The 12,913-nt window shown below is 42.3% G+C and overlaps 1 protein-coding gene across 2 annotated transcripts; it reads right to left on the bottom strand.

The window, feature by feature from the left end:
- Positions 1-348: 348 nt before the first annotated feature.
- Positions 349-12,863, bottom strand: LOC121569243 (mitochondrial fission regulator 1). 2 transcript variants are annotated; one of them, XM_045221252.1, is made up of 10 exons: positions 12,778-12,863; positions 11,784-11,853; positions 9,038-9,139; positions 6,685-6,735; positions 3,683-3,825; positions 3,265-3,506; positions 2,787-3,027; positions 2,468-2,663; positions 2,221-2,283; positions 349-2,114 (listed from the first exon to the last, which is right to left on the bottom strand). In XM_045221252.1, exons 2-10 carry the CDS (start codon positions 11,817-11,819, stop codon positions 2,067-2,069), a joined length of 1,122 nt encoding a protein of 373 aa, XP_045077187.1. In that variant the 5' UTR covers positions 11,820-11,853; positions 12,778-12,863; the 3' UTR covers positions 349-2,066. The 2 variants fall into 2 exon arrangements, with proteins under 2 accessions (XP_045077187.1, XP_041735976.2); XM_041880042.2 differs by lacking the exon at positions 6,685-6,735.
- Positions 12,864-12,913: the final 50 nt, after the last annotated feature.

Genomic DNA, 12,913 nt, shown 5'->3' with positions numbered 1-12,913 from the left:
ATCATACACTTCTGAACATCTAAAGTGGAACTGAGGACATAAACAGAATGAGCTTTAGGGCTTGATTCAATCTATCGCTGAAGTTCAGCATTACATCGCTTTGAAATTTAAAGGCAAGGTTCCCACGTTAGCAGAGACTGCATTCACGGTAAACGCTGCATGTCGGCTCATTAAATTACCTTTAAATGTATCTGTAACGCTTCAGATTGAAGAGCCCTAGGTCATTCACTGTTCAACCACTGAAGGTCTCTTATAGGGAACTGTGCAAACAGTTCCTATTTACCTGAAACGTATCTTGAAGTGACTGAGCATTTGAAAAAGAAAAATCCATACACAAGTTCACACAACCAAAGTTTCATTTAGTTTTATTAAATAAAAAAATAATATGCCATTTAGCAGACGCTTTTATCCAAAGCGACTTAGTCGTGCGTGCATACATTTTTGTGTATGGGTGGTCCCGGGGATCGAACCCACTACCTTGGCGTTACAAGCGCCGTGCTCTACCAGCTGAGCTACTTCATGAATTTGATTCCAGCTTTCTGTCAAGTGTGGATGACATCTCCCCTCAAACATTATAGGGATCGGTGTGAGTTAGGGTTTTACATCAAGTATTACTGACAGTTGTCCATGTTCCCTTACACTCCCACCATGCACAGGTTCAAAGCTTAGACAAACTGAGCAGGAAAAATACTATCAGTACAGTATGTCAATGATAAACCAACTGGCCCTTGCCTTCAAAGGATAAACGAACCAGACTCACAGGTTAGACTTATATATAATTAAAATACTGTTCCCCCCTAAATAGTCATTTGAATCATGCGATCAAGGTGAGCGGATAAAACACTTCACATTCTACAAAAAAAAACATCAATTATGAAACTGTTCTTTGAAAAATATCTTGGTAGTATCATATGAAGCCACCATTTTCTGTGGGTTAAAGAAAGAGGGAAACACAGCTCGTCACTGAGTAGCATTACCTCCCATAATGCCACTGGGCTTGTCCCATATGTCATGAGCCAGAATACACAGATTGGAACTAATAAAAACATCCTCCGTCCCAGCATCAGTAAAATGACTGGTGGAGTGTCCCAGTGTTACAGCTTTAGATCAACATTAGCATAGTTTTCTTTCAGAATGCATTAAGACAACTGTCACCATACTGTAGATTAGTGTAAGTTTGGTCCAATCTTCATAGTGAGGTACTAAACTGGTCCCAGTTCAACTCAAAGCTAAAAGAGCCAGTCTAAAATTAAAACCACAATTAAATCAACCACACACGCATTGATAATTGGTAGCAACTACAACAATTATTTGTATCAAGTATTCACTATAAACTCTGTTCTAAAAACCAAACAGTGTTCAAGAAATCATAAACTAAATTGACTAGGATGCAATTTACAAAAATATAAAATGGCCCAATCCTACACAAAAGGGACCAAATGACTGCAGACATCTCTCCACCCATAGCAAGAAGTAGAGGCAAAGAGAAATACAACTGCCTTAAAGGGCATGCAAAATGGATAAGCCTTTCCGTCTATGTGCATTTAGAAACAGTAATTTCCCATAAATCCCCCTTTAATACATGTCGTTATTAACGGTTCTCAGTTGAATGTTAGGATTCTGTAGTGTTACAGAGTGCATATCCAGAACATAACACACTGGGTGAATGTCATATTGGAATTTAGTTATGATACAAAATACATCTACATTAAAAGAAAATCTGACAAACAAACTTGGACCTTCCTAATTTAAGATCGGAGATTTCAAAACTGGCATCATTTTAAGAAACAAAAATAGGACATTTAAATGAAACAAAAGTAAAATCTACATGGTACACCTGAAAAATGGATACTGTATATTATCAAAGCGCAAGAACTGAAGACTATGAGTCAATGCAACACTGTTGGTGAGTAGGAATGGAGAGCAGATTGACTGCATATCTAGACAGAAACAACGTGTCCATCCACAGAAACAGCTGACACACGGGTTGATAAGGCACTTAAGTGTCCATGGGTGTCTGGAGGTCCAGAACTCAGACCAGAACTCCAGCCTATCTCTGCAGGTGCTCAGAGGAGCTTTCTCTTGCCAGTAGATTTCAACATGTGCTGCCCAAACTACAGGATGGGTAAGAGAGACAGGAGCAAATTAGTTTCCAAACTCACATCAAATATTAGATATCTTTATAAAATCAAAGATTAGTCATGCTTGCACTACTCTTACCAAGGGTGTCTCTGGGTGTGGTTTCACTACAGGGGCTGGGGTTTTCAACTGGTGCTTCCTTACCTACAGGACAAAGGTAAGCAAATGACAACCCTACACACAATAGCCAGAAACTCAAAGATCTAAGGTTTTACCCATCTTTGTTGTTGTTGCACAAACATACACTGTAGTTTGAAAATTATAAGGCCCAAACTGGGGATTCATGGTCGATGTAATAGACTAAATCTAGTATCAGTGTTGCTCTTACCAGGGGAATCTCTACTTTGTCTGTCTTGGGGAATTCAGAACAGAAAGGTTTCAGTTCAGAGGCTGGGAAGTCAAACTCATTGTCCTCATTGCTGTTGTGGCGATAGCGATGGGCAAACTTGCGCTTCAGGGCATTAGCAATGAGAGACGCAGCGTCTGTGGGCTCACTAGGCTTGGCTTGGCTCTTCTCTGGCCGGCTGGACAATAACACAGGAAGTAAGGAAAATGAATGCTTTAGCTGGAAATTAGTCACGTTTAGTAAAACAAGAGTTGCGCCCATTTCTGTAATGTAGAAGTCAGACCATGAACATGGTGCCCACCTCTTGGCGGGGCGCAGCTTGACTTTGCCGATGTCTTTAAGCACATCCAGCATGTTGGGGACCTCTGCCTGCTTGGGCCCCTGGTCCAGCAGTGTCTGGCCGTCGGTCTTCTTCCCACGGCGCTCCTGGATGAGGTCAATGACCGAGAAGCTCCGCTGGAAACCCATGAGTGGGGGTGGAGGAGGGGGAAGGGCGCAGGGTGGAGGTGGAGGGCCGCCTGGAGCAGGAGGACCCCCTGGGGCTGAGGTGAAGGAGAGAGCTTGGTGAGAAATGTATAGATTAGTCAGACAATTATGAAAAGCTGCCATCTTCAGGCAGATGTAGGTCATTACAGAGGAAAATGTGCAACTACTGTAGCTTACCCAACAAATGAAGGAGCTAGGAGTTATTTGAACTTTGTGGGTTTGTGTTTTGAGGATTCTTCTTCACCCTTTAGTGTGTGCGCACGCATGTGTGTTCTGGGTTCTCTGTTCCGTACCTGGTGTATGTGCGTTCTGCTCCTGGGTCAGTACTATCTGTGAGATCTGGGCTCTGAGTTTGGCCAGCTCCGTCTCCAGAGCACTGATCTTCTGGATGGCCTCATCGTTGCGGCGGGTCTGACCCTGGGGCTCCAGCTCAGCCTGGTGCAGGCTGGGTAAAGAACTACGTCTGGGCAACGGTTGTTGTTGTTTGGGCTGAGGCGGGTGAGAACGGAACATGAGCCCTGACGGTGCCTCTGACCTGAACGGGACCAATGGTAAATAAATCACCATATTAGAAGAGGGGCAGAGACTCCGAGTTATAGTTAACACATGAGCAAAGGAACTGTCTAATGAGCACAGTATGTGGGTCAATAAACAGTAGCTTTCTAAGGGCAGCGTCACAGCTTGAGAAAGTGTGGCCCGCTCCCCTCTTACCTCCGTCTCCTAAATCCAAACCAGTCATGTTCATCTTCCTCCTCCTCCCTGTCGATCCAGACGACATCAGCCAGAGAGGCCACCAGTCCATTCTGTCTCCCAGCACTGTTCAGGACACTACTGTCCTCAGTGTAAGGATTGAGCTGAGACACAGGGCAGCCATGTTCATCAATACACCTAAACATTCTCCTTACATACCAGAGGATTGGGCCAAAATCACTCAATACACGGTCAACAACTGAAATACACAGTCCTGTTTAGCCACATGTGAGCTATTCTCATCTTATGACTTAAACTGCATTCACACTACTTGGAAATGTATCCTGACAGACACTTGATTGGCTTTGGTTGACTAAGAAACGGAGCACATGGTACAAGACCGCAACAAGGCCTATTGTTATGTGGTCTATCAATAGCCTGTCAAGGCCTATTGTTATGTGGTCTATCAATAGCCTGTCAAGGCCTATTGTTATGTGGTCTATCAATAGCCTGTCAAGGCCTATTGTTATGTGGTCTATCAATAGCCTGTCAAGGCCTATTGTTATGTGGTCTATCAATAGCCTGTCAAGGCCTATTGTTATGTGGTCTATCAATAGCCTGTCAAGGCCTATTGTTATGTGGTCTATCAATAGCCTGTCAAGGCCTATTGTTATGTGGTCTATCAATAGCCTGTCAAGGCCTATTGTTATGTGGTCTATCAATAGCCTGTCAAGGCCTATTGTTATGTGGTCTATCAATAGCCTGTCAAGGCCTATTGTTATGTGGTCTATCAATAGCCTGTCAAGGCCTATTGTTATGTGGTCTATCAATAGCCTGTCAAGGCCTATTGTTATGTGGTCTATCAATAGCCTGTCAAGGCCTATTGTTATGTGGTCTATCAATAGCCTGTCAAGGCCTATTGTTATGTGGTCTATCAATAGCCTGTCAAGGCCTATTGTTATGTGGTCTATCAATAGCCTGTCAAGGCCTATTGTTATGTGGTCTATCAATAGCCTGTCAAGGCCTATTGTTATGTGGTCTATCAATAGCCTGTCAAGGCCTATTGTTATGTGGTCTATCAATAGCCTGTCAAGGCCTATTGTTATGTGGTCTATCAATAGCCTGTCAAGGCCTATTGTTATGTGGTCTATCAATAGCCTGTCAAGGCCTATTTATTATGGTCTATCAAGGCCTATTGTTATGTGGTCTATCAATAGCCTGTCAAGGCCTGTTGTTATGTGGTCTATCAATAGCCTGTCAAGGCCTATTGTTATGTGGTCTATCAATAGCCTGTCAAGGCCTGTTGTTATGTGGTCTATCAATAGCCTGTCAAGGCCTATTGTTATGTGGTCTATCAATAGCCTGTCAAGGCCCTATTGTTATGTGGTCTATCAATAGCCTGTCAAGGCCTGTTGTTATGTGGTCTATCAATAGCCTGTCAAGGCCTATTGTTATGTGGTCTATCAATAGCCTGTCAAGGCCTATTGTTATGTGGTCTATCAATAGCCTGTCAAGGCCTATTGTTATGTGGTCTATCAATAGCCTGTCAAGGCCTATTGTTATGTGGTCTATCAATAGCCTGTCAAGGCCTATTGTTATGTGGTCTATCAATAGCCTGTCAAGGCCTATTGTTATGTGGTCTATCAATAGCCTGTCAAGGCCTATTGTTATGTGGTCTATCAATAGCCTGTCAAGGCCTATTGTTATGTGGTCTATCAATAGCCTGTCAAGGCCTATTGTTATGTGGTCTATCAATAGCCTGTCAAGGCCTATTGTTATGTGGTCTATCAATAGCCTGTCAAGGCCTATTGTTATGTGGTCTATCAATAGCCTGTCAAGGCCTATTGTTATGCGGTCTATCAATAGCCTGTCAAGGCCTATTGTTATGCGGTCTATCAATAGCCTGTCAAGGCCTATTGTTATGTGGTCTATCAATAGCCTGTCAAGGCCTATTGTTATGCGGTCTATCAATAGCCTGTCAAGGCCTATTGTTATGTGGTCTATCAATAGCCTGTCAAGGCCTATTGTTATGTGGTCTATCAATAGCCTGTCAAGGCCTATTGTTATGCGGTCTATCAATAGCCTGTCAAGGCCTATTGTTATGCGGTCTATCAATAGCCTGTCAAGGCCTATTGTTATGTGGTCTATCAATAGCCTGTCAAGGCCTATTGTTATGTGGTCTATCAATAGCCTGTCAAGGCCTATTGTTATGTGGTCTATCAATAGCCTGTCAAGGCCTATTGTTATGTGGTCTATCAATAGCCTGTCAAGGCCTATTGTTATGTGGTCTATCAATAGCCTGTCAAGGCCTATTGTTATGTGGTCTATCAATAGCCTGTCAAGGCCTATTGTTATGTGGTCTATCAATAGCCTGTCAAGGCCTATTGTTATGTGGTCTATCAATAGCCTGTCAAGGCCTATTGTTATGTGGTCTATCAATAGCCTGTCAAGGCCTATTGTTATGTGGTCTATCAATAGCCTGTCAAGGCCTATTGTTATGTGGTCTATCAATAGCCTGTCAAGGCCTATTGTTATGTGGTCTATCAATAGCCTGTCAAGGCCTATTGTTATGTGGTCTATCAATAGCCTGTCAAGGCCTATTGTTATGTGGTCTATCAATAGCCTGTCAAGGCCTATTGTTATGTGGTCTATCAATAGCCTGTCAAGGCCTATTGTTATGTGGTCTATCAATAGCCTGTCAAGGCCTATTGTTATGTGGTCTATCAATAGCCTGTCAAGGCCTATTGTTATGTGGTCTATCAATAGCCTGTCAAGGCCTATTGTTATGTGGTCTATCAATAGCCTGTCAAGGCCTATTGTTATGTGGTCTATCAATAGCCTGTCAAGGCCTATTGTTATGTGGTCTATCAATAGCCTGTCAAGGCCTATTCTTCTGCTGTCCCTAAACTCAACAGTCAGCATATAAAAAGGTACAAAAACAGAAATAAGGACAGTGGACACAGTCCTAATAAGAGGACCTTTGTATGCATGCCACCAGAAATTAGTCAGCAGCACAAGGTTACCGTTGTTACAGGTTGCAAGGTGAACTGACCTAAAGCAGACATACTGGACAGCTAAAGAGGGAGAGAGGAAGAGAGAAAACAGTGTTGAAAAGACAGAAAAACTGAATCTAAAGATTGAGAACAGGGAAATAACATGACTACCAAAACCTTTAAACACAGAACTGTTTTGCTCTGTGTTGCTGTGACTTTCTAATGCAAAAAAAACACACCAGACTTACGTTCAATCTAAACAATAAAAAGGCCCTATAATATTTTATCACCAAATCGGCGCAAATGGCAAAAACACGTAGCAGACCAAACTCTTTGGTCCTTTAAAAACCTTCTGAATGTAAAGTGGTGTGTTCTATAACTTCTAAAATAAATAAATGGGACTCTGGATGACAACATATTGATGATGTTTTCAACATTAGGGCTGTTTTTATAAAGAAGTTAAATTAACTGTGTGTTTGGTTTCTTTGCCATGATACTAACGAGTATCGCGATACTGGTATCGTCCCAGTCCTACTAATTTCTCTCAACATGAATAAACACGTAGGTCCATGTTATTGGTCTCATTATCTCTTCCATTCTGTTTATAGTTAGAGCATCAAAACAGATGAACAAGCAGGCAAACACTCTTGATGAGTGACTTGACCATTAGATCAGAATACATTAGGCCAGAATGCTAAGATAACATGACACTTGAGCACAAGGCAAAGAGAGATACAATCACTGTAGCGAGCGCTGACACAGAAACAGTGATAGACATGGAAACAATGTCACAAACAGATCATACTCTGTCAAAGTACAGCAGCAGACAATCTACAAAGAATATTATCAATCACTTTTAGTTCTATAAAATGTCATATATCGTAGACTTCCGACAAACTCAGCAAAAAAAAAATCCCTTTTTCAGGACCCCGTCTTTCAAAGATAATTCATAAAAATCCAAATAACTTCACAGATCTTCATTGTAAAGGGTTTAAACACCGTTTCCCATGCTTGTTCAATGAACCATAAACAATTAATGAACATGCACCTGTGGAACGGTCATTAAGACACTAACAGCTTACAGATGGTATGCAATTAAGGTCACAGTTATGAAAACTTAGGACAGTAAGAGGCCTTTCTACGGACTCTGAAAAACACCAAAAGAAAGATGCCCAGGGTCCCTGCTCATTTGCGTGAACGTGCCTTAGGCATGCTGCAAGGAGGCATGAGCACTGCAGATGTGGCCAAGGCAATACATTGCAATGTCCGTACCGTGAGATGCCTAAGACAGCGCTACAGGGAGAAAGGACAGACAGCTGATCGTCCTCGCAGTGGCAGACCACGTGTAACAACACCTGCACAGGATCGGTACATCCGAACATCACACCTGCGGGACAGGCACAGTATGGCAACAACAACTGCCCGAGTTATACCAGGAACGCACAATCCCTCCATCAGTGCTCAGACTGTCCGCAATAGGCTGAGAGAGGCTGGACTGAGGGCTTGTAGGCCTGTTGTAAGGCAGGTCCTCACCGGCACAAACCCACTGTCGCTGGACCAGACAGGACTGGCAAAAAGTGCTCTTCACTGACGAGTCGCGGTTTTGTCTCACCAGGGGTGATGGTCGGATTCGCGTTTATCGTCTAAGGAATTAGCGTTACACCGAGGCCTGTACTCTGGAGCGGGAGTGATTTGGAGGTGGAGGGTCCGTCATGGTCTGGGGCGGTGTGTCACAGCATCATCGGACTGAGCTTGTTGTCATTGCAGGCAATCTCAACACTGTGCGTTACAGGGAAGACATCCTCCTTCATGTGGTACCCTTCCTGCAGGCTCATCCTGACATGACCCTCCAGCATGACAATGCCACCAGTCATACTGCTCGTTCTGTGCGTGATTTCCTGCAAGACAGGAACGTCAGTATTCTGCCATGGCCAGCGAAGAGCCCGGATCTCAATCCCATTGAGCACGTCTGGGACCTGTTGGATCGGAGGGTGACGGCTAGGGCCATTCCCCCCAGAAATGTCTGGGAACTTGCAGGTGCCTTGGTGGAAGAGTGGGGTAACATCTCACAGCAAGAACTGGCAAATATGGTGCAGTCCATGAGGAGGAGATGCACTGCAGTACTTAATGCAGCTGGTGGCCACACCAGATACTGACTGTTACTTTTGACTCCCCCTTTGTTCAGGGACACATTATTCCATTTGTTAGTCACATGTCTGTGGAACTTGTTCAGTTTATGTCTCAGTTGTTGAATGTTGTTATGTTCATACAAATATTTACACATGTTAAGTTTGCTGAAAATAAACGCAGTTGACAGTGAGAGGATGTTTCTTTTTTTGCTGAGTTTAGTATGCTTGCCTCTGTTGCATAAACACAGTCTTACCTGAAAATGGACCCTGGGGCATGGTTTAAGGGGAAGATTGGTGGCTATTCTTCTCACAATACTCCTTGAGGACCCATACGCCTTGCCTGAAAAGCCAAAGGCCTGCCAAAAATAAACACATAGGCTTGTGGTTACGTACTAGAATCACAATAAGGGGTACATCATAATTAAATCAATACAGTATAGTGGAAGAGCCACGAGGACAAGATTTACAATGTGGATACTTTAGTGATCCATACATAAAATGTATACACGCATGACTAAGTCGGTTTGGATAAAAGCGTCTGCTAAACGTCATATATTATCATCATCATCATCTCAAGAAGCTTTAACATTGTCTTCAGCCCCGCTCTGCTCATGAGTATACTGTTGTTGCTAAAACGTCTGATCGGTGACAGTTGAGATGACAGATATTTGGTCTGACCATGACTTGGTGGCAGTCACGAAATTTCGTCAGGCAGTGATTGCCAAGCAAATAACTGTCGGTCTCACGATAACTGACCGTTAATTAACAAACACATTTTAGCATCTCCTGGCTTCCACACAGCCTACAAGCCTCTTGTGAAGACCTTCGGAACATTTACATTTTAAACTGTCGAATAAATCCATGTAATATAGCCTACACCTTCACAATAAATCCATTATTTATTTTAGACAGGTCTAACGAAGCATGATATGTAGAAAATGTAGTCTATTTCAAAAGAACAGAATAGCATACTCTGAGTTGTCATTATGTTAGGTCCTGATCTGGCTATGCCAAATGGCTGTGGGCTACACTAGTTCATTTAGCAGAAAATATTTGCTTAGAATACCGTAGCATTATTTTATAGTATGAAGAATACAATTGAACAAAGCTGAATAAAATCGAAAGGATATTTTCTCCATTCGATTTGAGGGAGTGCACACGTGGCTATTCTGTGTTGAGCGGTTAACAAAGAAATAGGTATTCCTATATGCTTAATTTAGAGTTACTAATGTAACTTCAGTTGTTCTACAAACATTGAGCTATATGTTTTGATTTTTAATACATTGTAAGGCTGCATGATGCGACTAATGAGGATTTGAAAAAAGTCACTTGAAAGGCATGAGCTCTGCTTTGTTTTTTGCGCAGGCTGTACACACTTCATTACTCTCATTCACAATTTGACAAGCACTTGATAATGCCTAGAATTTCACAACGGCGTCACCTTTGTGTGGCCGTAATGCACCTTAAAGAAATCCATGCCTTTTGCGGCCAGTGGCTGTTGTGCCCGTCTCCCTGAGTGCTGCGCGCTCCGAATCACCTTTCATGCACATGGCTCTCCATCACGTGATCGGGTCTTTCTCACAGGCTACAAGTGAAGACCGACACATCAGGGACGCAACTGCGCGCGTCCTTATCCAATTCCGAGGTGCATAGTGAAGATATTGGAAGAACTGTCCACATTCACGTTTCGTCAGCCAACAAGATGAGTAGGACTAACGAATAGCAAAAAGCACTAGCCTATGTCAATCTACTATCCTCCATAGTACAAAAGTTGACCTATTCTGTACAACAAAAATATTCCAAACATAGTCTGGGACAGTTGTGGGATGCGATAGATCCTAAATTATTACAACCACTAGCATCAAAAAACCTTTTTTACGCAATGTGGCTGACGCAACAGATCAGAACGTTTAGTTTAAAACGTTGATAAACTATTAGGCTATTTCTTCACATTATAAGCGCAGCAATGCGCACATGGTAGTAGGCTATAAGTGCGAATGTTCCATTAGCGTAAAACACCATTATCAAAAGTGACCGCAAATGCAATTATGCATGTAATGCTTTTATTAAATAATTTTCACCATAAAAATGGAACTATCTTCCACAAAAACTTGAAACTCACACGCTGCTTATGTATGCCAGTTAGGCTCTACACCCTTTGTAAAGCAGATTAATGTGCTTAATTTTACAAACCTTATCAAAACATATAGGCCTATGGGCTAGGCTACATGAGGTGTGCGACTATGATTAGAAAAAGTCGCAAAAAAAGGGCATTGTTTCATATGCTGGGCATCATTCACAAGTGATAATATATAATTCACAAGTGATAGGCTAATATTGTCACACATCAGACTACTCTTGATTTAATCTCATCTTTGCATATACTAAATAATGTGTGTGAAATTTGTTTTTGATTTAGAATGGACCATCATCATGCACCTGTATCGAAACAGGGGCAGCGGGAAACAAATACATGTCATCTATGCACTTAAATAGCAAATGGACGACGCTTTTCCCGTGGTTCATTTTCATGCCAGCCAGGTAGGCTATACTCCTGTTGTAAATATAAGCAATGTGCTTAATATTAGGAAAGTTGAGAAATATAGTAGGCCTAGCCTATAGAAAGCTGATGGGATCCTCCTCTTTTTAGTAGAGTCCATCACTCGGTTTTCTCACGCAATTGCATAGCCTATAGAAATGTTGCGCAACATGAGCTCATGGGCTCTCATTAAGTGTTTGATTACATTTTTGATCACATTTGCATTGATGTAAGAGTGATTTGCGGGACAATAGAGTGCTGAGTACCAGGTAGTTAGCAAGTTTGGTAGGCTACTAATGACCAGCAGCAGCATCAGAGCTTGGAGAACCCTAATTACTGTGACTAAACTGTCACGTGGAATTTGACTGCCTTCATGACTTGTGACCGCTGGTGTGGCGGTAATACGGTCACCGCAACAGCCCTAGCCATGACTGCAGTCTATGATTTTTTTAAGCACATACCAGGTCCTTTTCTATCCATACATTTTCTTTACTCATTCTATCGAAGAAAGCATCTTCTCTGTGAGGTAGTCTGGGGAAACAAGAGGAAGACAAACAGGGGTGGAAATACGTGTAGTTAGTTTGAGCAACAACGACAAGGCAGCAGGTCAGAACACAGGTCAGGGTTAGAGAGTCTGTTCCATATTCTTAGGAGTACTGACCCTCACAGATCATTAGACAGACTCCAGCTGCCATTACAGTCAAAGTTTTTCCATGTGATAGATTTTTGCCTTCCTCCTGTTATTTTTAATTTGTTCATTTTATCCTAGCCATCACTTTGACTTCTCTTTATGATGACTAGTTATACCTGCCTTTTTAGGGACCCCCTGGCTTAAAGCTCTCAAAAGGCCCCTGGCTGAGAATCAATGAACAATTTGATAGTTAATGTTATTGTGTGGCTACTGCTTGTCTGCAACGGCCGACATGCAATAATGTGGTTGATATGCAATCATGTACGCTAAACATCATTGTATATCGACCGGTGCAGACTGTAGCTAGTTCTGGTGTAGACAGACAACTTGCCAGCCTCTCTCTGACTAGTAACCTAACAAGTTGCTGCGTGTAAATAGCTAATCCTAAACTGACTAAAGTAGTTAGGGACGAAAGCCGGCATTATTTTCCTGAAATATCTATTGCGTGCCAAACAACTTATAGTAGCTAGGTTTCAAACTATTAAGTCTCTTGACATATTCCTCTATTTTCATATGTAAGCAAGCATAGTGAATGGTTTGGGTACAATTATAATGTTAGCTAACCAACTGGCTTAGCTACACTAAGTACGTTAGCTACCTAAACTAACTAGCAGGCGAAACTTCTTACTAACCAATGCGTTGAGTGTTCAGTGGTTCAGACAGTTGGTTAACGAGTCAAACAAAGGCTCACTGGGTTTTTAGTAGCAGCAAAGGCTAAATCATAGCCACGTTTGTAGATCGAATTTGAAAAAATTAAAACTTACTAGTGTCCTTACGTCGACGTGCAAGAAAAGCTTTCTGTTTTCCCCCAAACAATCCCACATTTTAAGTCCCCTTGGTCCTGGCAGAGAGAGTGGGCGGGGAAAATATGTATTTATTGACGAATGGGGGTGGTAGATA

The sequence above is a fragment of the Coregonus clupeaformis genome, chromosome 7 (genome assembly GCF_020615455.1).
Source record: "Coregonus clupeaformis isolate EN_2021a chromosome 7, ASM2061545v1, whole genome shotgun sequence".
NCBI classification, from domain to species: Eukaryota; Metazoa; Chordata; class Actinopteri; order Salmoniformes; family Salmonidae; genus Coregonus; species Coregonus clupeaformis.
This window is presented reverse-complemented; position numbering and strand designations above follow the sequence as displayed.